Raw genomic sequence first — 24,642 nt, 5'->3', positions numbered from 1 at the left:
GTACCTCTTAGGTTATTAATGGAACCTTGGTGATGAAAACTGAGCATTAAATTTAAAGAGCAAATCCTTATTTTCTGTTTGATGAGAAAACATTATATTAGACGGTAAATATTTTGAAAGAAATTCCAAGGAAAATCCAGTTAAACAAAACCATAATTTGTCTTATTTAACAATGTCTAGATTACTGTTTGAGATTCATTATTTATTAGGAAGATATACCAAAAAATATGAAACAAATGAATTTTCTACTTTGTAATCGACGCTATGAATATCTTATTTAATTGTAATTACAGATCCGTAATTAAAAATACGCATTCATTTGTACCTGAGGGTTCAAGCCACCAGGGCGCGCTAAAAACAGTTTTCTGGGCAACGGAAAATTCAAATCAATAGTGGCGCGCGCTGTCACATTGCCGGTGCCAATCGATAAAAAGCCGTTGAATAGCAGCGGTTTTTAATTTTCTATTCAATGTCAAATTAATGCATCGAATTGATGCGTAGTGGTGTTAGTTTTTACATATTATCCCCTTTTGTAAACGTCGAAATTTTTCGTTTTTTAATATCAACACGATGGCAGCTTGAAAAGTTCGCGCGGCATCAGGTTCGTGAAGCGGTTTTGCTTCCTGCGCGCATCGTGAAGTCACGCTGCGGGCAGATCCTGCGCATTTAATTAAATTCGTTTCCGGCGTGGTCCAGTGTACACAGAGAGCGTACCGCGTGCATGATCGGTGTGAAGGGTCCAAGAAATTCGCTCGCTTCGCTGGGGTGCCTACACAAGGATGACGGAATGTGTGAAGGAGTTCTACAGCCATGACATCGTCTACCGGTTCGACAAGCGTGGAATTATCACGTTTGGCGTTGTGATGGACACATACGAGTCCTCGGACTCTGACGATTCCCAAGGGCTGCTCAAAGGCCAAATGGAAGTGCACTGGCTAAGAGGTACCGTCGGGCGGGAGCAGGTGATAAAGCAGAATCGTGTGAAGCTGCTTAGCCGGAATGTCTTGGATGGTGACATTGTGCGCCGCCTGGAGAACGGAAAGGAGACGCAACGTGGTTACTGCCGCAGTATCAAGCGGCGTTCGGTGGTAAAAATTGTGGGTTGCAATTCCGTGGTCGAGAATGTTGCCCACACGCGCTTAATGTACCTGCATCCCCTTCAGGTTGGCGCACCTGTTTGCGTTGGATTGCGCATTGGACGTGTATATGTAAGAATTGATTCATTTTAAACCTGAACATGCCCAGTTTTATTTAACTTCAAGTCAAGCACTGCTATTTTTCAAATCTTGATGGTCCTCTAAACTTTTCCTCCATATTTTTTTAATTATGAAAATATTTTCGTTTTTTTTTCTTTTGAGATTGTTAACATATTCGTATGTTATGAAAACTTCCTGAAAACTACACAAGATGCATATTTTTCAGAACTGTGAATACGTTGTAAGACTGACCAGTCGTGATGGTTCGGTAATTGAGATTGTGCCGGAAGATCCAATGGCGCCTAGTAGTCGAACTCGTATTTTTGCTTCGGACTCCGGCATGTACCTAGAAGACTTCAGTGTAGGCAATATTAAGGTATGCTTGGTTATCGTCGTACTTTCCGTGTATTTTGCTTTGTATTGTTTTAAAGTTGATATCAATTGGTTTTGGATAAGGCTGCTTCTGCTCCAAAATGCGGAATAAGGCAGTTTTTATCAATTTTTCTTTTTGACAGAGCATAGTACCAGCGCATTTGAAATACGCCAGATGGATAAAGAAAACCAAGACAATAAAGCTGGCTGCTCATAAGCGTCATCTCTTCATGGTGCAGAAGATTACTCCTATCGTGGTAACTATACATGTCCATCCTATTCGCGGCCAAAACAGCTTCTTGTACGACGTACCCGAAGAAGACTTTTCGCAGTAAGTCTCGGGTTTCCCCATAGTTTTCGGATAGTAGTGAATTAGTTTGTTGTGTTTGTTACAGTATAAAAGTATTACAAACTCTGGACGAGACAGTGCCAGCGTTCAACGATCCGCGCTGCGTGACAATCACGTCGGAAGACACCGTCCTGGTAAAAAGCAATTGGTTTGCAAAGCAATCCGCCAAGTACCGTCCAGACAATGTCATTCAGAAAAAGTGTAAGAAAGAGAAATTTCGAATCAACTTATTTGTTTATGGAACTCAGGGTGTACGCGCTTGGCGTCACATCCGGTTTCTACGTAATAGCACCAAAGATGAGGAGGACACCGATTGGACCACCGATGAAGAAGACGAAGAGTCGCCCCCGAAACGGAAACCGAAAAAAATGACGTTGGGCCATCCCGTTGAGGTACAGGCTATGTGCACCGAAGCGTACGCCACCATTATCTGGCAGGACGGTACGATGGAACCGGATGTTCCCACCACCCAGCTGTACTACTCCATCTCGCTGGACGATCACGAATTTTTTCCCGGTGAGTGGGTGATTCGTGCCTTTGAAACCCGAGATATGTACGGAGTCGTACAAAATGTAGAGTGCCTTGAACGCACTGCACAAGTCAAGTGGTTCATATACAGCCCCTGTGAGGACACGCCAATATTCTCCCATCAGGAAGAGCACAGCGTATATGACATCAAACGGCATCCGACATTTGTATTCCGGCCGAGCAGCATAGTGTATCGCATGAAAGCGTGTACAGGCAACCTAGGGACTGTGATTGATTCGTTTCCGGACGGGTTCGTGAAAGTGAAGTGGATGGATGGCACGGAGGAAGACTGCTGGCCAACGCACATCGGTATGTTGCCTGAGAACATGTCCCATGATACGGACAGCGAGGATTCTCTTGAGTTGGACAATAGTTTGCAAATGTCGTGGGAGACGGAGAGCTTTGATATTAGTCCTGGTTGTACTTTAACGGAGCCAACGTGGCACGTGCTGGTATCACGGCTAGAGTTAATGCGCGGGCGGATTACGTATCTTCGGGATGCCATGTTAACTCGGGAATATAGTGCAGATGAAAATATATCGGTAGGATATTGGGTAATTGTCATACAGTCCTGATGGTAATGATATTTTCTTTTAGGTTTTAAAAAATTTGCTCACTGTTTACGAGAACTCCACTTATTTGGATAAGCTTCTTGACACACACTTTTTTAGCATTAGAAGCAGGCACTACCAAGCTCTGCTTTATAAAATTAAGGAGAAGGCAAAGGAAGCTGGCATCGCGATACATAGTAAGTGCCATATAAACAATCTTGATGAACTGAAGGCTGCCGAGATGGACAATCTCAACAAGGTGCTAAAACTCGAGTGCCATCTGCAAAAGGATTGTGTAAACGAATCAAACGAGCTCAATGAAGGTAAATATTGTTATATTTTCTATTCCTGTTTATCATCAATAATATCCTATTGTAGAACCTTCGACCCCCACAACAACGGACGAAGGTACAAATGTCCAATCGAATACAAGTCTGTGTATCGAACTGCTGTCAATGCTTAAGTGTCGTATGGATCTGTCCCTTGCCGAAATGATCAGCCGTATGGGCGGCAGTCAGGTCTTTTCCGTATTCACCAAGTCCTCGGAGATTGCAACACCCGCCACGTCGACGCCCATCCGAAGCGCACCCCCTACATCGGACGATTCATTCACGAGTATTAGTTTCACGACACCCAAGCCGGCGGATTGCAATGTGGAGGCGATGTTCGAGACATCGCAAAGTCTCGAGTCATCAGCTCTGGAAATAATCCTGGCACCAACCAAGCCGTGTGTTGTGAAAGGTGCTGAAAACATGAGCAACTTGTTCGAAGTTCTTGAAGAAGCGCCGCACAGTCATCGCTTCTACCGCACGGAGATCCAACCCGTAGCCAACCAATGTTTCTATCGCGCTGTAATGAACGAAGCAATGCTATTAAGGGAGTCTTTACCGCCCGGCGTGTGGGTTTACGCGTTTGCCAACCGCACAGACCTCTACTCCGTAATGATTCGCGGTCCCAACAATACTCCTTATGAGGACGGTTTGTTTATTTTTGACCTGCAATTGAGCCCGGAGTATCCGCGGTCCCCGCCCCAATGTTGTTACATCAGCTATAACACAGAACGCCTTAACCCCAACCTGTATCCCAATGGACGCGTGTGCGTTTCATTGCTAGGCACGTGGATGGGTCGCGGCACAGAGGTATGGGGCCCAAAAAGCACTCTTTTACAGCTCATTGTCAGCATTCAGGGGCTCATTCTTGTCGCTGAGCCGTACTACAACGAGGCCGGCTATGAGAAGCAGTGTAACTCGCAGCAGGGCTACGAAAACTCTCGCACATACAACGAACTGGTGCTGTTGCGTCTCGTGCTGTCCATGACCGACATGTTGGAAAGTCCGCACGAGATATTCCGGTCGGAGATTTACAAGCATTTTCGCGAGCACGGCCACAAGATGATTCAACGCCTGGGAGCTTGGATTGACGGCGTACACGAAAAGGAGCCCGAGTTTCCTCTGCTGCCGGTCAGCAAGGGTCTCAAGCTTAGTTTGCGCGCATGTCTCGACAGGTTCAAGGAGGTGCTGCGGAATCACGCAGCGAGTTAGGTCTTTGTGTAGCTAACGATAATAATATAACTTGCAATTTTCATGCATGCTCAAGAAATGCACTCGCATGTCCGCAATTTCGCATTGATCTTGTTTCCTGTGATGGTGATATTTTACGTCGCGCCCGAATCAAAAACATTGCAATATATTTGTTGATTGACCTCAGGGACAATGCCGGCCTGCCAAGTCAATTCGGAGAAATCCGCGCATAGTGATCGTTTATACGAGTGAGCATGCACTTGTTTGCAAGCACATATATATTTAAAATTTTACGTCACAATGCAACCAAGGTTATCTTAACTCTCTCTCGCAAATACTCGAAAACGGTGATAAATTAAAAATATTGTTGGAAATGATACCGATGTTGATTAATAAAGCAAATATATCTTATAATGCCGATGGTTTTAAATGAATACATGCATGCACGCGATGGTGATGCGATGATGCGGAGATGCGCATAACCGTCACCGCAGTAGCAATAAATGGGAAATTAATAAAACCGGACTAGACGTCGTGTCGAGCGAGGAGCGGGGAAGGACGAACGAACGGTCGGGCTCGCCGAGCGGTACGAAGAAAAGTGGAGGTAGCGAGAGGTAGACAGGTTCTTCGATGGCCTCCGGAGTCCGGAGTAAATTCTTTGCCCGGAGTTAGTCAGCCATAGTCTCGCGGTCCGGCAGAACTCGACGCGTCTGTACCGCGTTTCGCAAAAACCTGCCTCTGTTCTGCGCACCTTCTAGTATAGTTTGATTGTTCAATCGAAGTATGCAGCAATAGTTAGTAAAACCAATGTTAGTACCCATTTGATAACGCGCCCGACTGAAAGTGCAGCAACTCCGGTAAATCGGGACGGATCTAAGAACGTGCTGCGCTTACAAAGTTGCTGCTGTTGAAGTGTACTACATATCACACCGCCTGTTTATCAACCTGTGTGGTGTACGCGCACGCTATAGAGTGGAATCGCAGTAGAATAGAGGAGAGTTTGATCCGAGTTTCGAATTTACATCTCAGCAGCGAAGATGCCTTGTTCGGCGGTCACGCTCAGCTTGGCGACCATCACGTCCATCATTGCGGTTGCGCTGCTCACCATCGCATTTGCCACCGACAACTGGCTCTACATTGAAGTGAAAAGGACTAATATTCAGGTAAACACACAAAGTTCCAAAGCCGAAAGCCAGAAGGAGAGTTGCTCAGTGACTGCAAAGCAAATACCAGCAACAGTTACAGCAATTCTCGGCTTCTGGCTCACCGAGCTGTGTCTTCAGTTGATTTCAACTTTGCTTAAGTCTGACGCGGCCATCGCCCATGTCCACACGCGCTTCATGCTCAATGCTCATGCCCGACCGCGGCATATTAATGAGTCGAATAGCTGTTCTTTGGCTTCTCCTTGCATTTTACACATCTTTTAACAGCGACGTCATTTCAAGCACAAATCGAAGTTGCCGTAAATGGCGGCCTAGGACGCACGATTTTTAATGACCTAATAGGTGTTATGCGGAGAAAACCTACTAAGCATTTAAAATGCAGTGGCGTAGATAGCACGGGTACCATTCGGTGGTGTCATCCATAGAATTATTTTTACTTGTCTACGTTACTACGTCACTGTTTCAATGTATTATTCATCAGTTGAAGGAAATTAATAATTACGCGTTGCAAAGCGAAAATATGCGAGAAGCCTTGACTGTCCCGCTAGCTTTTGCCGTCTCCTTCGTCTCGCGTATTTGATGTGCAATCGCGTGCAGGCATCCTTGGCATCATCCTCTTCTTTGAAAAAATATAACTTGGCCTTTTTTTAAAATTTAATTCAAAACCAATGTGAATTATGTTTTCAAACTGTTTCGTTGTAAAGCCAAACAGAATGTGTCAATGCGGGAGGGAGAAGCCATCGGCAGGTAATTGCATTCCAATGTAATGTGCTAACTGCTATTAATTACGCCGCGGTAATATGCAGTCCGTTAGCAATCATGGAACTGAATTTCAATTGACTCAAATAAAAAAAAACTTAATTAACAATTCACGACTCCAAGTTATGTTTTTGTTTGCTTGTTATTTCTTTCGATATATAGTGTAGATTGTGCATAGTTCGTTGTTTGTAGTTGGTAGTGTTTTTTACCCAGGACGGTCTGTTTCAAAATGCGTTAAGTCGCGACATGCGGACAACTTTCTAAATAGTTTACACTGCGCCGATGCAGCGCGAATTTCTAACGCTGGATATGCAAAGACGATAAATACCTACCTGTTACGGCGGTGCGCACAGCACGAGGTTCCTCATTTTTGTCATTGAAGGTTGAGCAATTGACAATCAATATGAAACTCGTAATAATACATATTCATACCACTGCTCTCTGTAATTAATCCGTATTTAATATATAAAGTTGATCTTTGCATCGTTGGATGTAGATGCAAGAATTCGATGTATGTGTTTTGGACTTGCGGTTGAATTGGAAGTGAAAACGCGCCAAGTTCGAATCGGAAACTATGTTAATTATTTGTGTGTCAGCTCAGAAAAGAAAGCCGGCAGACGAACGCGGATCGTTCGTCTATGATGGGAGGTGGACGTTTTTGTTGGGATTGAATTATTAAGAATTATCATGCCTTCAAGTTGAAAGAAAGCAATTGAATTCTACTTGGGTTGAACATGGCGCGTTTATCAATCTAGAATTTTTCGTACTTAGGTTCAAAACTGACCAGGAATTAAGGCGCGTGCTAAATTTGAAAGAAATATATTGCCGCGTGCGATTCGGGTCAGAAGGCCGGAAGAACAGCGCTAAAATGTCTAGATACGTAGCAAACTAACTTGGCATCTAACGGTCGTGATTAATGTGAATGCAACACACGCACGCACGCACAAATATATGTATTGTATATACACGCACGCAGCTTAGCAGTTGCCATATTGCAATTTAACTCTATAATAGGACATATACTTAGTAGCAAGTTTCAAAATTATTATAAAATTTCTTCTCAATTAGAGCGATGACAGAAATCGAAAATCGGGTTAGCCGGTACGACAAAACATAATAAGTGTAATTTATATCAGTAAACATTTTATAGCAATAGCTACGAGTTTCTTAACAGCGCTGCTTTCACATGCAGTTATTGTTAAACCGTACGAATAATGCTAATGTGGCGGTTGCTGCCTCTTCTCACGAAATTATACAAAAATGTGAGGGTACAATGCTCGCTTGCTTCCCTTGGCTTAAACAGGTGCCACTTGCCGTAAATTCTCTGCTACAAAATGTTACACATACCAAACGCATGAATTCGATCACGGCACAATGAAGCAAAGTGTGGGTCATTTTGGTGACGCGGAACATTTTTCTTGTCTCACATGCCATTAACTTCCGTTTTCAAGCATTGCATTGATACAGGTCGAAGTCGTTTGGAGTTTTAAAGTGAAACTTCTTTACGCCCGACAGGGTATAATTATTTTCGACGACGGACTGGGCAACGAATTTTTTCTGTAAATGTAGTCTTATCCGCAAATTAGCTACAGATTTTGCGAATAATGTAATTATATATAGGTATATTTCATTCACGCATTCCTCAAAGTTTAATTTTGGCAGATATCTGTTTAAGCTGTGAGTAAATGGTGTTCACTGAGATGTAGTAACATAAATTGTAACTACGTCGAAAATGAAATGAAGTTTTTAAGTTTATTTTAGTTTAAACTCACTAATAATGCAAATTAAAATACATTAATTGATCATAATGAATGAAATTCACAATACATTGTATTGAACTATTGAACTAATATAAAAAGCATTGAGAATGTCAGCCTCGAAAAGTTGGGAAAGTTGAAATCTGGAATGATTTTCAACATTTCTGTCACTTTTGATTGCTGCTTTTCATGAACGATCATCATCGCTGTTGTTGCAGCAGCTTCCATTGTTGTACGTCTGCTTTAAAAAGTGATGGGGTCAAACGTGCGAAGAACACGAACAATCGCCCTTGACATCTTGAAACCGTTTTCGAATCTTGCATTTAACGCTGGGTATTTAAAATATGCACGCAAACGAGCGGCTGGACTTCTGACATTGAGCAGGTTTTTCGTAACAGTAATGTAGCGCTACATGCATATTCCATAAACTGTTCTTAAGGATATAATATATTTACATGCCTATAACATGCAATATTACTTAAATTGTAACTGAACTGAATTGCAACTTTATGCTATACTGCATGCTGGTATTGATGTGGCGGGGAGAATTCGCTTAGGGCCTACAGGTTATTTTGAAAATGGAGTCCATCCGTTACGCGTTCAACGTGTTTACTGTTGTTTTGTTTTAGTCTAATTTCAATTTCAATCTAATTTCAACTAAAATGTTATTTTTTATTTTATATTGCAGAATTATTTGAGCAAACACTCTGATGCGCAGAGCCAAGCCCTGCTGGAGAGCGTGAACTCGAAGTATTATTACTTCACGAGGACTAAGGGATTATTTCGAATATGCTACCCGAAGGAACGCCCACCAACAGGTAATTGTAAAAGTTTATTCAAATTTTATTTCACACTTTATTCGGTTCGGCGAAACAAGTAAATATGTCTATTATATTGAAACACGACCAGCCATAAATCAAATGCAATAAAATAGAAACAAGTGAATACGTTGGTATTATAAAATCCCAAACTAGAATCTAAATCAAGTCGCACGCAAGTGCCGCGTTGCAAAATTCTCAATGCCTTAGTCAGAATGCAATGGAATGAATGAAATTTAATTGCCAGAACGTATTCTTTTACACATATAACGGACAACTCGGTTTTGGCACGATATTTTATTTTATGGTTGTTGCCCCAGACCATTCATGGAACTTCGAGAAAAACAAGTGTTCAAGGTTATTCTGAAAGGACCGAATGATAAGGTTTTATCGTTATTACACACCACATGAAATTAGTATCGGCGTGGTCAAATGTTAAATATTTAAAGGTGTGGTTTATACTTACTTCGGAAAAAGGTACTTACCTGGTATCTTTACCTGGCAATTGAAAGAGATAAAAACAACGTATGCCCATTCACATTCTTGCATTTGCTGGAAACTCACTCATAAGGAAATAAAAACAGATTTTTCCAGAGGTTTATTAAGGTTTCAATTTCGTTTCATTGTGTTCAAGTGAAATTAATTATTAATTATGCAATGTGAAGTAAAGTATTTGAGCTTAACTCAAAAACAAGAACATGATGTCTACGTTCATCCAAATATTATTCATCAATAGTCAAAAGTCAATTAATTAAAAGTAATGCATGCTCATAATGTTTTGGTGATCATTAGTTTCTGAAAGTAGCAAAACGAAATTGTGTAACAATAAACAAAGTCTGGAATTTAAATAAGTAAATAATTACAAGTTGGCGCAGAGGTTCATACAGCATTCATTGGCTGTCGCCATTGCGTAGTTGCAAATGCAGGAATGAATGAATAAGCAGTTGTGTTGGTATTTGGGTGTGTCAATGATTCCCGTCGCTGGCAAACCACTCGAATACCTGACGTGGCACACAACAATTCGAACCTTCCGGCCTCTATTTTTTAAATTCTAATTACTGGCCTACAACAAAATCGAAATATGAATATTTGCATATCTGGTTATAGTTTTTGCTCATCACGAAATTTTTTGGTCATTATGCACTACGGTGTAATCAATCGAACGAAAGCTTCTTGCTGTTTCTTGTTGTTAACGCACAGATTCAAGTCTTCGGTAGTTCTTGCTGTAACGCAGCTTTGAATGCATTCTTTAGATACTTACTAGTTTTATTACTTTTGATAAAAGTAGGGAGATGTTGGGAATGTGTAGGTAGTTTAATTCATACCTCTGCAACTTATGTCGTACTTTGTGCTATAGTCTCATAATTGCGTATGTTAAAACACTTTTTGGATACTCCCGCAATATTTCATAAATCCAAATGTTACATATTATGTTTTATATCATACCTGTTTTTTTTTAGCTTTATCGTAATACTTCTTTTATATTCAGTCTGAGAAGCTTGTGAAAACTTTGGCTCTTTTATAATTATTATGGTTAACAAAGAATATGACTAAAATTGAATGTCACATTTTTAATTTAAATTTCCTTCTGGCGTGTGCTGTCTAGCTGAACTTGAAGTAGGCAAACCTGAAAAAAGAAGTGCTGGGAAGCAGATGTTGTTGACCATTTTGGAATACAATTAGCTTTGTTTTGAGGCGCGGTGTCAAAGGCTATTCATACTGAACGGAAACTTTTTCGATCCAATCACTATACAAGGTTTCCTAACGTGTCGAATTTAAAATTATAATTTAACCGATTATGATTGTTAAAGTAATATGTACCAATAAACACAAATCGAGATTTACACCGATACAACCTGCTTGAACAAGAACAAAGACGGATTGGCATGAGCGCTTTAGATTACATCCAAATTACAAGTTACCATCACATCGAAATCAAACATGACTCTAGTTAGATAATTATCCATGTAATTACCGAATGGTTGTACATTAGGTTTTCAATATTAAAGAAAAAAATACGCACGCTGTTTAGAATATAAATTAAGGTAGTTCAGAAGCAGGATAATAACCATCGTTTTAATAGCGAATATCACAATTTGTAAACACTTTTGCTTCTGGACTACGATTTGCGCGACCTTCTTCTGCGTATATAATTACGTCTGAAGATATCTGTACAATAATAATATCACTTGAGATCCGCTCGATCTATTTAAACCACCAGGACCGCATTACGCATAAGCCTAAGAGAGGAGAGGAGACCCTATAGACCTGCGACTGGACAGGTGGAAGACTCAGGCACGACTGAGCATCGTGGTCGCTGCGCGCTACCCTTTTATACCTGCGGGTGACCCGCAAAAAGTGGTGCGGGTAGGTCGCTGTTATGTGATGCGCGCTACGATGATTAGTCACAACAAGAAGTAAAAGAGGGGGAAGGGGATGTTCAGCTTTCCTGCTCTTATGCCATAACGTACGAAGTAGCAAGGAGTACTTGCCAATAAATTTGATGAGTCACAGCGTCTTAATAACGAATAAGGTTTACCCTAAATCAAATTAATTTAAAATTTCATATATTATTTTATATCATGCTTTTATAAGTAATTATGTCACGAAATATGACAACAAAGATCGGTCTGACCGAATTGTCGATCGGATAGACGGTTAGTGAAATTCATAATTCACACCTTGGCATACCGTTACTATAAATACCAGCTTACTCACTGTTTGTTGATTTGCATTTCAAAAACTGCATGGTCCACGCATTACAACACTTGCTATTTGTAGCCTTGAATGATTTCATAACAAACAATAAGAGTACATCCACTGTATCTCAGCACTTGAATCTTCAAGTCGCAATTAACGTCAATTTGCGAATCCAATGTGTAAATATTATTAATTTGGGATTAATAACGTGGAAAATTGATTAGCATGTGTGATAATATAAGCACTTAGAAAGGTGATTTGACTTTCATCTAGATACTCTGTGTTGCAAAATAGAAAGCAATAGTTTCAACATTTTGTTTTCGAACTGTTTTGTAGAAAATTTTATGTCGATGTGGTTTAAATGTGATTAAAATGCCTTCATACAGCGTTTTATTTTCCGGCATTTAGGGTTGAACTTGCCTTATACCGCAAAGAGCGACGTGCTCTCCACCCTCTATCTCAAAATGGTTGAGTATATAAAACGAATATATAAGATGTTCGGCATCAATGTTGTCCAATATAATTTTCATAATAAATGCAGATGGCATTAAAAACCTTTGACCTTGAATATTTTAAGTCGCCGGCACATACTTTACGACCTTTGAGACAACCTGTAGAATGCCAAAATAAGGCTTTATACAAGTTTACAGCTTATTATCTTTCATTCCGCAGCTGACCCTCTTTTTTGGCTTAAATTACTGGACGTTGTAGCTCTCTTCGTCTGATTTCTCACGACTGTGAGCTCGATTATGCGGAAGCTACGAACATCTTCAGTTCTTTACCAACGTGTGTCTCACATTAACTATAAACGCCCTACATAAACTTTTCAATGCCACCTTTGAGTTTCTCGCATTTCACATTTCAGTTTCAAACATTTCAATATTTGTTTCAAGCGAAGCTGCATAAATGCATACCAAGAAACATAGGAACTCCTTTTGTGTTTGATAATGAGTTCAAAGCGTCATGGCTTGAAACTGTTTGGTTACAGTCGACACGTTTGAATCGTTGGTGTTAGAAACGAAGTCATGCAGACGACAATAACATAACAAGTGATAGTGGAAATTTTAATCAAGCACTCGATTTCTTTGTATGGCTACGGCACCAATTAACTATTTCCTTGTAGTTCAAGTTATGCGAGTGGAACTTTGTCGTACATCCTCAACAACTCAATTTGCAGTTTGGCGCAGTCACGCAATGGCATTGTTTGTACATTGGGTTCACTAATACCGTCGTATTTGGTAGACGACATCGTGAATGAATGAATTTACATTAAATTTTGTATTACTACACATTCCTACGCAACGGGTCACATTTATAACGTTTATAATATAATATAATTAAAAAATATTTATTTGCGCATCATCATTTCATATTCTAAACTTGAAAATGACAGGAATTTGGTTAAAATGCAAAGAACAGCAGGTGTTCTTTGTTATTTGCTCAATTATTTTCACAATTAAGCAAATTTTGGTTATAACCATTGCGACGGAAATAATCAAGCATATATGATATAATACATATTATGTAAGTTTTGGATGCATACGTGCCATTTCATGTGATTTTAGCGAAAGGCCATCATTTTATTATTCGCTAGGATTATCTTTTTTATCTATTTATAATTTTAAAAGAAAATAAACATACTTATTTTATTTGTAAATATAAATATGTACTTTCCCTACTGGTAGTACGTTTTATATAATCAAATTCTGGTCAATTATTCAGTCTAATCAACGAAACTCTTAGTCGATAAAATGGTTTAAGAATTTTTTTTCGCTTTCAGTGAAAACCTATTTAAGTCCAGTGGAAACGCATTGCAATAACATCAATTACTACATATCCGACGAAGACAACGACACCAGGGATTTCACCGACGACGCGTGGACGAAATTGCGTAAGTGCAACTTTATAATGATTTACAAAATTATACCTTATATAAATAAATCATTTAGTGCTAGTGTCATTTATTATTACTGTCATTAGCGTAACGTATCACAAACTTCCTAAAATTGTACCTATTTGTACACATATTTATTGTTACTGGTTTTTATTATTTATGTAGAACATATATAGAGGCTATTGTCGATTATGATAATCGATAGTATTCTGTATTTTATCTTTTAATAGGTGATTAAGAAAGTAGTGCAATTGCGAGTCAAGTCGATACGCTTCAATGAAGCATATGCTGCCACGTGAATTACATACCTTTCAATGTCATTAAAAAAACGTTTAATTTTCAGTTGGTATTCATTTGATCTGTATTATAGAACCAGGTTAAATGGGGCTAATAAGAAATTTTGGGAATAATAAGCAAATTCCGGCAATTTCTTCTATTATTTCGAGTCTTAAGATTTTAAATTAATTTTAGGGCAGGGAAAGAAACAAAATAAACTTTTTGTGCTTGTTGAAAGTTGGACTTCGAAAGTTTGAGATAAAATTCTTGCAAAGAGGTGCAGCACAAACGCAAAGCGAATAGGAGTAACTTTACACCATGCACAAAAATTTTTGAAGAATATATAATCATTTCATTCTATAATACAGTTATTACAATAATTCAGGAACAGAGGCATGTGGATTTTTAGTTTGTGCGTTAATGCCGAATAATAATGACAACAAATTAAATTTACAAATTACTGTTTTTAATTAATATTTGAAGACATTACTGTTTTTAGCTTGATTTAAATTAAAGTTTAACTAGTTTTATGATGAATTTAATTTAATTTTAGATATGAGTCGTTCGATGATTGCCCTCTTCGTGATTGCATTCCTGTCAATATTTTCCGCATTCTGCACTGGTGTGGCAGGTTGCTGGCGACGATCGCCTGGAAACATCACAGCCACTGCGATATTAATGCTTTTAGCTTGTAAGTATAAAGACACAAGAAGTGCAAACTCGTCATTCTATTGTTCCGTATAAATGAATCATTAAAAGTTTAACAATTACAATTAAATTTAAATCGCGTAAAATATGTCAACTGATCGAACATCAAGCGAAAAATCCATCCAAAATGAGGTCGTGGCAATCTTTGGTGAACGTTCTGACCACCGCTAGTGAAATCATTGGGCGTATGCTACTTTACAAACTAAACGACTGCAAGAGCAACGCAAGCCAATGATTTCTGAAAGTTTTCCAATATAATTATATTGAGCTCCAATGCAGAATGCTTCTTTATGCAGCGGACCTTCAACCATCAAACAAAAGTTACGGACGGGACGGTGAATAAGACGCGCGTAGAACTTTCTACACGAATTGTTGAGTAAAATACAGATAGTATGACGAACCCACCATGTGCACAGACGCCATCGCCGCCTATGATGCGCTCTTGTTTGCGGAGGGAATTGTTGTGTTGGTCGTGTTTGCCAGGTAGGGGCTCGACTTTCAACGCGTCTCAGGTACTGAATCCAATAACATCGTACCTCTTTTTGTCGGTTCACGCAATTCTTGTATGTGGCACACCGACACGCGGCAATTGTCAGTTCGTTCACCTTAGTTTTCTACCACAACCACAACATTTTAGTACATCTACATTCTACAGGTAGTTGTGGCCTACAAGGAGTAGAGGTAGGCAAGCGGATGGTCATCTTTTAGTATGCCTAATCGAAAGTAAATATCAATCTCAATGAAGCATTTTTTTAAAATTTAGCTAGTAAATTAGCCACTCCACATATCTTGAGCAGTGGCTTTTATATGTGTATTTCCATTTGTCTGCAATGGGAAACTAATGTTCTTTTTATGATTTATTTTAGGTTTACTGAGCGCTGGTGCGATGGGTTTGTGGCATGGGGTGGAATATTTTGAAAAGGAGAAAGTGGTCGGAGAGGAATTCTATCAACAGTGGAGCAATGTAAGTAATTTTTTTTTGCATGCAATTGTCATTTCAGATTTCATTCCGGATCCAAATATTGCAACATTATTACATGGCGTAGCAAATCAAACTTTGTGCTTATGTGTCGTATAGGAATTGTCTTCCAATTGAGATAGAAGCCGTTGTTATTATTAAGCAATATTAAGAATCAATATATTTGTGCACAATACAGATACTGCAGGACAATACGGAGATATCGTACGACTGGAGCTTCATCCTCGGCTGGCTGGGCGTGTTCGCCTCATGCTTTTCGTTCTTCCTGTTCCTGTTTGGCTCATGCTGTTTGAACAGCGAAAAGCGACAGGAGCAGTTGAACAATATGCAATACATAATGCCAGGTACATGCGCCGTCTTAACAAGTTAAGACTAACACAGATGTTTTCGATACTAATCCGTAGGTGTTGCGCGTTAACACACGCATCAATTACGATTGGAGCTACATGCTGGCGTGGGTCGGTGTCGCATGGTCTCTAGTCGCTGCTATCCTCTTTTCGGGAGCCGCAATCTGTCTGCGAGGCGAGCGAGAACGCGAGGAGGCTATCAATATGCAGTACCTTATGCCCGGTAACGCTATATGACAAACGCTTGTACTCCACTTTTAATTATCTGATCACTCACTCGATGCATCAAAAACTGCTGCTTCCATTATTGTACATACTCATCAAATTCTCATCACAACTTAATCAATTTATTTGTGGCTATGCTTGTAACTTGCTTATAGAAGATTGTTTAATGCTTTAGGCTTTTAGTGTTTGCATGCCCTGCATGTCGCATGTCCTTCATCGTTCTTATTACTAACCCGCCATGGACCCAATGCCGACCAATTCTAATAAACATTTGATTTTTAGTGTACCCACAAAAGCAGCAGTATGCCTACGCTGGTTATCCAATGGCACATCAGCAGTTTGCTGGACCATACTACACTACCGGATCAGCTTATGGACCTTACAACTATTGAACACAATAATGATCCGATGATAGAAACAACGAACGCGAACGAAGCTCAATTGCGATGAACTTGACTGAGTTTTTACAGAAAGGAAAAAAAGAAAGCAAACAATTTTTGGTGAAATTTGAGAAATTGGTGGTTTTGTCCACTGGTTGTTATTAGGCAGCGAATTCAATTAAATTTTTATACAATTATGACCATTATTTTAATAAGTTAAGCGAATATATTATAATACTATTGTAATGTGCAAATAGAAACAATACGATCCATGATTAATTTAAGACGATAAGCGAACAAGCATTCAGGTAAACTTTTATCGAAACTTAACAAACCTAGTGTATTTTATATGTAAGACGCGAAAAATATATTTTATGATAACGATATGTCTTTTTATTTATGTGTTTATTTATTTCATATGTAGTCATCCACACTCTCGCATGGTTATTTCAAAAGGGTTGCACGACCACTGCAGGAGGAAAATGCCTCAGCAGCAATGAATTGATGGTGTTCTAATGCAATTCGGTGACTGCGCGGAGGGGGGCCCGTTGCCTACTATAAACTATCAACACAGCCGACAATTAATTCACGAATCAATTTTAGCAAAACATACCACTCCGGAACCTATATTTAAAAAAATCTAGTTGCATATGAACCGCTGATCATCAAATCCGGATGACATGTGACGGGTAATCCCTTTTGTCTGCTCACCGTTTCATTTGTTTCAAATTAAAGAAGGCAGAAAACAATTAACGGTTAAATAGCGGTATGTGTAACACCATATATAATATCTATATAAATATATATAATATATGTGTACGATTGCAATTTTAAGGACGACTAAACGAATTCAAACTGATCAATTATATTCCAACTTTATTTTAGCCAATTTAAGATTTAATTGTTAATTGTTTTGATGCAACTTCAAGGTAAGAAAAGGTAAACAATAATTTTCATTTTATTGACGCAAATACACGCCCAATATTTGTGTGTAGTTTTACGATCTCACGTCGGGCTACAATTCGACCGGTTTGTTCTTATCTTTTATTGTCAGGTGATTCGCGTACGATATTCGTGTATAGATTTGTACTGTATACGCGACCGTGTGATGGCGCCGCGTGTATCGTTTGCTCACGCTGCAGGAATAAAATTAGTTTCGCCGTATCCGACGGATGGTTCGCACGCAGTCGTCGCAATTCTCCTTTCTTCGGATTTAATTCGGTAACTCGTATTACATTCGGTGTTCATAGTGATTATTGTTTTTTATTGTGTCTCGCTAATGATTTATCGCTTATAAGATGTTCGCGGAATGCAAATATGCAAGTATTTGTTTGTGATCGGGCTGCCGACGGATGCCGTTTACGATGGAAATTTTACAGTACTAACCAGTAAGTAAATTAAATAATATTCTCAACCACATTGATCATATTTTCGTAGTGTTTTATAGATTGTTATATACATAAATTTGCTTAAAATTGCATGGCATGTGTTGTCACTTCAACCGAAGCGGTTGTATTGTTATTTCTTATCTTTTGACAAAAATCAGAACATTGCACATTTTAGCACTTAGTTATATTTTTGGACCTTTGACCCCACAGAATAGAATTATTTTTCATTTTTATCTTATAGAGAAATTTTCAATCTTTCATATTTTTCAATCTGTTGGTCGCTATCGCTGTTAGTTTAAAAGATATGCACTATAAAAGTTTATTGACTTGAATATGACAAGAACGTTGATTTTTTTGTTTATTTATTAAAATTGCAATTAATCGCAATTGTATAGTTGAGTCTCATTCGGTGTACCGTAACAGGGTAGCGGTAGTATTTAGGGAACCGCATGCGGATGATTTTTTTTTCTTCTCTTAGATTTCGAATTTAACTAGCTCCTTTTATAGAGAATTGTCGGTAGATTAAGAACCTGCGAAACGTTCCTTTTAAGCTTTAATCGGTCTTGTTCTATCGAATTAAATATCGCTAAAATAATTTGTGTAAAATCGGGCAATCTTTTAGTATACGTAATCTGAATTACATAGTTCGGATTTTAAATTTTTGATATTTCTTAAATCCAAATTCCGGGACTACTATTAGCACTATTTATAGATGGCACTAGCATTAACAAAAAGTGTAAAATAGACATGTATTGTTTATTTTCATAGTTATCAGCAAGCGCGAGCATTCGACACGAGAATTGTGTTTGTTTTGAACACAACTTACCTACACTTTCTTATCGCATTGGCCGCGAGAATGCAACGCATGCGATCCCCTCACGCCGCATGTTGGCGCTTCTTAGTTTAGTTTTGATCGCAGGTAACGTGCCAAAGCATTCGCGCATAAGGTCGCGTGTCATCGACGCACTGGCTATGCGCATCTATTGCTTTCTTATCATAAACTGTCGCGTCGTTGCTTGCACAGGTTGCAGCCAGTTTCGTGCCGGTATCTGGTTGATCCAATATTTTACGCGACTAGTATTGTTTGTCCGGGCATCTACTCACCAAATTCGCATTATATTCGATCATCAATCGACTATAGTAATGTTATTTACTGTTTGCGCGTTTATTTTCCATAAATGCCGGTTAAGTGTATCGCCCCCATGTTGATTTGATATTCATCATAAGGATGACCCATCGTGCTCTTGTAAGTACTCGATACTTCTAACTAAACAGCACATATTGTTTGTTTATCTCCGCTGTGTGATTATAATATTACTAAATTGTTTTAAATGTTTTTGTTTTAACTTATTTTTTCTTTGTTTATTTACCTACAGTATTAGCCGTGCCTTGGAGTCCCAGGAGTTCTGCATTGGTAAGTTTATAATTTATTATATTTTTCGTTTTAATTTCTGCGTCCTCCATTAGTTTGGAGCACTTCTACCTCGATATACCATGATTTTTTTTTACAATTGCGAATATCGCGTAAACTAAAAGAGATAAATAGGAACAAATAGCAGAGACTATTCTACGGACTATTCTCTAATAAAAGCGATAGCAACCAACGGATTGCTGATTATGGAAGATTGGAAAATTCTCTATCAGATAAAAATATAAAATGATTATATTTCCAACAGTAAAAGGTCGAAAAACGAGACTAAAAGTGCTAAAAAGTGACATTTTTCAATTTTTGTCCATTTTATTCAATCGCGAATATCTCGCAAACTAAAAGAGATAAATAGGATCTGATCCCAGCGTCTTAATCTACGGACTATTCTCTATAAGATAGGATAGTTAAAACGGAAATCTGAGAGATGAAATTTTAATTCTTAAAAAAAAATTGGGGGTGCTTGGTGCTTGATGCGATTTGACCGCTTAAGAAAAGGTAAACAAACATTTATATTTCATTGACGAACATACATGCCCAATGTTTGTATGTGGTAGTGTCTAAACCGCCTTGCGATCTCACGTCGCACTCGAATTCGACCGGTTTGTTCTTATCTCTTATTGTCAGGTGATTCGCGTACGATATTCGTGTATAGTTTTTTACTATATACGCGACCGTGTGATGGCGCCGCGTGTGTCGTTTGCTCACGCTGCAGGAATAAAATTAGTTTCGCCGTATCCGACGGATGGTTCGCACGCGGTCGTCGCAATTCTCCTTTCTTCGGATTTAATTCGGTAACTCGTATTACTTTCGGTGTTCTTAGTGATTATTGCTTTTTATTGTGTCTCAGCACAGATTGTTTGATTTTCTCCGCTGTGTGATTATAATATTACTGAATCGTTTGAAATATTTTTGTTTTAACTTATGTTTTCTTCTGTTATTTACAGTAGTGGCCGTGCCTTGGAGTTCCATGACTTCTGCATTGGTAAGTTTATAATTCAATCATATATTTCGTTTTAATTTCTGCGTCCTCCATTAGTTTGTATTTACATTGTTTTGATTTATCGCGTTCCACCGCGTCTTGCAAATACATAAGATAGTCGCGTACCCGGCAGATACATCCCAAAATTAATTGTTTAGTTTTTCCTTAGCTTACAAAAGCGCAAGAGTTGTACTTGAAGATGCAATTCCGCGGAATCATGTCCTAACCATCCCTATCCCCTTTTGTCTCTGTTTCTTCAATTCCAACTATTTTGGATTGAAGATTCTAAATCTTCGGAGAATTCTTTATAAAATTTATTACTTTCTTTGGTGAATACGTAATCCATGTTATTTTTTATAAATATAAAAATATTTATTGATTAAAATTACAACGTGATTTTTTGGATTTACAGGTTTTTTTTTTTTTTTTTTTTTTGTTGAGTTTAACATGTTTCGCCCAGAGGGCATCTTCATAAACTTTATAAAATAAAATATTCAAATTGTGAAAATAGGAGAGGTCGAGAATAATTCATAAACAAAAATTTGCTTAGGACAATTCTTGTTTCATCTCTCTGAGACTTTTTCATTTTCATTTTTAGGACAATTTTGAAATTTTGTATGTTTTTATTTACTGTATTATTCATAGATGAGACTAGCATCAACCAAAAATTTCTAATTTATCAACGTTTGTGTATAAACAACATTTTTTGTGTCGCGTTGCCATCTGCTCATATCGCATGCAGTATATTTCAATTTAGTTTTGATCGCATATACCCTACGGAATATAATTATTTTTAATTTTTACCTGATAGAGAATTTTCCTATCTTGCACATAATTTGATCGCCTGCGCTTTTAGTTTAAAAGAGGGCAGTGGTAGAAGTGACTCGTGGTGTTCAGGGCACCATATGAGGGTAGCGGTAGAAGTGACTCGTATTCAGGGCACCGTACAAAGGTAGCGGAGGAAGTGACTTGTGTTCAGGGCACCGTATGAGGGTAGCGGTAAAACTTTCACTTTTTAGTCACGATTTTGGACCTTTTCCCCACAGAATTATATTATTTTTAATTTAAGCCTTATAGAGAGTTTTCTAATCTTTCATATTCTTTAATTTACTGGTCGCTTTTATGGCTTTTAACGCACTACCGGTTTTAGTTTAAAAGATATTCATTATCGAAAATCCTCGAATAAAAATGATGATTTTATAGAGATTTGAAGAATTCCTTTTGGTGTGTGAGAGACTACGGTAAATTTGGGAATTTTAAAGATTTTTCAAGTTTTATTCATGTAATTATTTGTAATAATTAAATTTCCATTTTAAATTTTCTCGGTCAATTTTACTAACTCTGTCGTCTTATAGTTACACTGCTGGCCTCATGATACCTTTCTGTTTGGCTCGTAGACAATACAAGTTGTAATAATTTTCTGTTACCTCTGATTTATACTATTTTATATGAGAGTGCCCGGTCCCGGAAATCTCACGCGTAATTTTCACTTCTTTTAGACATTGTTTATTATCACTATTGGTTATTACTGAACCGTTTGCGCTCTTTTAATACCGTAGGCAATAGTTCTAAATATTAAATGCGTTTGAGATTTGTTTGGTGTTCATTTCTACCTGCTTTTCGTGGTTTGTAATACAAACTTTGTATATAAACAACTTTTTTGTCGTCTTGAACCAGCTCGCGCTACAAACGTTCGTACGTTTGATGGTTGAATTTTCAATTTGTGACACCTTGTATAATTGTTTTTCTTCACATCCCTGAAAATTTTGCTTTGACTGTTATTAGAATTTGACTTTGAATTTTCTTTTTGTAACACCCTGTATATTTGTTTCCATTTTCCATCACCTAGAAAATGGGCTAAATTTGCTAATTTGTAGTTGTTTTAACATAACACGCGAACGCGATGTCACAATAAGTTCGAAATTATTTTTCCAGATGCAGAATTTAATTTTGTATCTCCCTGAATCGAAATTTATTGCAAAAAGTATCCGTAACGCGAGTTATATTGAAAGTTGTGTGTGTGTGTGTGTGCTACGGAGTACTCGTTGCGCTAGGAATTGTAGTTTTTTCAGCATAACACGCGATCGCGGTGTCACAATAAGTTCGGAATAATTTTTCAAGATGCAGAATTTAATTCTGTATTTCCCTGTATTGCAATTTATTGCGAGAAAAATCCGTAACGCGAGTAATATTGAAAGTTGTGTGTATACGCACTAGTTAGTACTCGTTGCGCTAGGAGTTATAGTTTTCTGATATAACACGCGAACGGGGTGTCACAATAAGTTCGGAATAATTTTTTCAGATGCAGAATTTAATTCTGTATCTCTTTGTATTGAAATTTATTGCAAGAAAACTCCGAAACTCGAGTTATATTGAAAGTTGTGTGTATACGCACTAGAACTCGTTGCGCTAGGAATTGTTGTTTTTTTAGTATAACACGCGAACGCGTTATCACAATAACTTCGGAATAATTTTCCCAGGTGCAGAATTTAATTCTTTATCACCCTGTATTTGAATTTGTTGCGAGATAATTCCGTAACGTGAGTTATAGGGACATTTGTGAATGCATGCAGAAGAGTGCAGAATTATATTTACACATCATGTTGCAATTCCATCTCAGCCCGTTTATCGGGGTTTGTGTATAAACAACTTTTTTATCGCGTGGATCGCTATTGATACGTCTAGTAGGTTGACAATTAGTTACTGTCCGTAAAATGTATATGATACGCGATTTTAATATTTCCTTCCGCGTGTGCGTGCCGTCGGCCGGCACTTTGTCTAGATATTGCGTCGAATATATAATCTCAATATTGCAATAATATTTATAATAGTGTTGCATTTAATTGTCACCTTCTTCATTGTTACTTTCTCGTTCTTTATTTTTAAGCCATCCCGGGAGAAACAGGTAACTACTTAAATTTTCTGATATCTTTTGCTTGACCAAACCATTTCTTTTTAAATATTGTCATTTTATTTTGATAACACCCTATATATTTGTTTTTATTAATTTCACATCAATACTTGACCATTTTTTTGTTTTCAACTGTTTTCTTTCTTGAACTGTAGATTATCTTTTTGTAACACCCTGAATATCCCTTTCCAATCTGCAAAAAATGTGTTAAGTTTATTGTTGCAAGTTTCCTTTGGAAGTATGAATTTTTCGTTTGGTAACACCCTGTACATTAGTTTTCCGTGATAAATAGTTATTTTCTACTGCCCATGTGTTAGTGTTTTTAATTTGGTGCTTGCCTGTATGTGCGCGATGATGCAGGTCGCAAGTCCTGTTTGAATATGTCGGCATGAATTTTGTTGACTTGTAAAATCTAAACTTTTATTATTTTACATTGTATTTATTAATAAAGAAATGTTAAGAAATATTATGTCTTATTCTTTGAATGTACCCCTTCTATCATTTCAGGTACAGGTCTCTAAGAGAGTTCCTTCTCTCAGGGAATGATCCCCACTATAAAAATTGTTAAGGTATCTAGTATGAGTTGTGTACTCCATCTTTCATTTCAGCTACAGGTCAGAACTTGTAAGATTATTTTTAAGTGTCCCCTCTCTTGAGGCGACTTAAAAATTAGAAATATTTTTACAAGTCCTTAAAAGGATGTCCTTATAAGGAGTTCCCTCTCTCTGGGGATGATCCCCCACCATAAAAATTGTTGATATGTCTGAGTATTTCGGGGATGAAGCGCAGAGACATCGTAGCTGTAGGATGGGCCGGGAGCGATGGACGGATCGAAGCAGTAGGTGATCGACCAGAGCGCCGGAGGCGCTCTGGGAGATCGACCTGTGACTGTCTTATAACGACACGTGCCCAAAAAATTGAAAAATCTGATTCTCTCCCCTGTTCTCTTTCTTCTATCTCCTCCCTCTTCTCTATACTCCACTCTCTGTTCTCTTCCTTCCACTTTCTCCTAATCTCTACTACTCTCATTCTTCTATTTCCATTTCTCTGTTCTCCTCCCGTTCTCCATTTACCTTCTTACTTCTCTCATTGCCTCCACATGTATTTCAATTTCTCTTATATTTCGTTACAATTCATATATGCAACCCAAATTTCACCTGATATTTTTATATTTGAGAAAAATGCCTTCCATACCCGAGATTCGATCCGTGTCTGCTGGCATGCCAGCAGGTGCACGTCTCCATTCGACCACCGAGTATTTTTATTATTTATATTTGATTCTTCTATTTATATTTCTACTTTATTCAACTTTTTAAAAACAACAACACAACATAAGCAACAGTTGTGCTGTGTACGCTCCACACACCTAAGATGCCTTATATGCCTGCAACTACAACTAAAACTGAAAACGAC

General features: G+C 38.2%; 2 protein-coding genes and 1 long non-coding RNA gene across 4 annotated transcripts; all 3 read left to right on the top strand.

Moving 5' to 3' along the window:
- The first annotated feature begins 123 nt into the window (after nt 1–123).
- Nucleotides 124–4,930, top strand: LOC135800881 (uncharacterized). Its single transcript, XM_065314573.1, has 6 exons — nt 124–1,208; nt 1,423–1,572; nt 1,712–1,899; nt 1,964–2,987; nt 3,043–3,319; nt 3,375–4,930. The coding sequence occupies exons 1-6, from the start codon at nt 780–782 to the stop codon at nt 4,535–4,537; spliced, it is 3,231 nt and encodes a 1,076-aa protein (XP_065170645.1). The 5' UTR covers nt 124–779; the 3' UTR covers nt 4,538–4,930.
- Nucleotides 4,931–5,133: 203 nt separating this feature from the next.
- Nucleotides 5,134–16,906, top strand: LOC135802715 (transmembrane protein 114). 2 transcript variants are annotated; one of them, XM_065316831.1, is made up of 7 exons: nt 5,134–5,679; nt 8,884–9,013; nt 13,494–13,604; nt 14,437–14,574; nt 15,458–15,555; nt 15,975–16,140; nt 16,425–16,906. In XM_065316831.1, the coding sequence occupies exons 1-7, from the start codon at nt 5,554–5,556 to the stop codon at nt 16,532–16,534; spliced, it is 879 nt and encodes a 292-aa protein (XP_065172903.1). In that variant the 5' UTR covers nt 5,134–5,553; the 3' UTR covers nt 16,535–16,906. The 2 variants fall into 2 exon arrangements, with proteins under 2 accessions (XP_065172903.1, XP_065172712.1); XM_065316640.1 differs by lacking the exon at nt 15,975–16,140 and adding an exon at nt 15,749–15,914 and having other exon boundaries at nt 5,138–5,679.
- A 788-nt stretch (nt 16,907–17,694) lies between these two features.
- On the top strand, nt 17,695–23,693 carry LOC135789515 (uncharacterized). Its single transcript, XR_010547589.1, has 3 exons — nt 17,695–17,910; nt 19,287–19,324; nt 20,284–23,693. It is a non-coding gene; the product is annotated as an uncharacterized lncRNA (long non-coding RNA).
- The last annotated feature ends 949 nt before the right edge of the window (nt 23,694–24,642 follow it).

Source organism: Atheta coriaria, unplaced genomic scaffold (assembly GCF_025399875.1).
Source record: "Atheta coriaria isolate IRGN ID8LTWV9N9 unplaced genomic scaffold, Caltech_Dcor_3.1 hic_scaffold_1_pilon, whole genome shotgun sequence".
NCBI lineage: Eukaryota > Metazoa > Arthropoda > Insecta > Coleoptera > Staphylinidae > Dalotia > Dalotia coriaria.
Note: the sequence above shows the minus strand (reverse complement) of the source record. Positions and strands in the feature narration are given on the sequence as shown.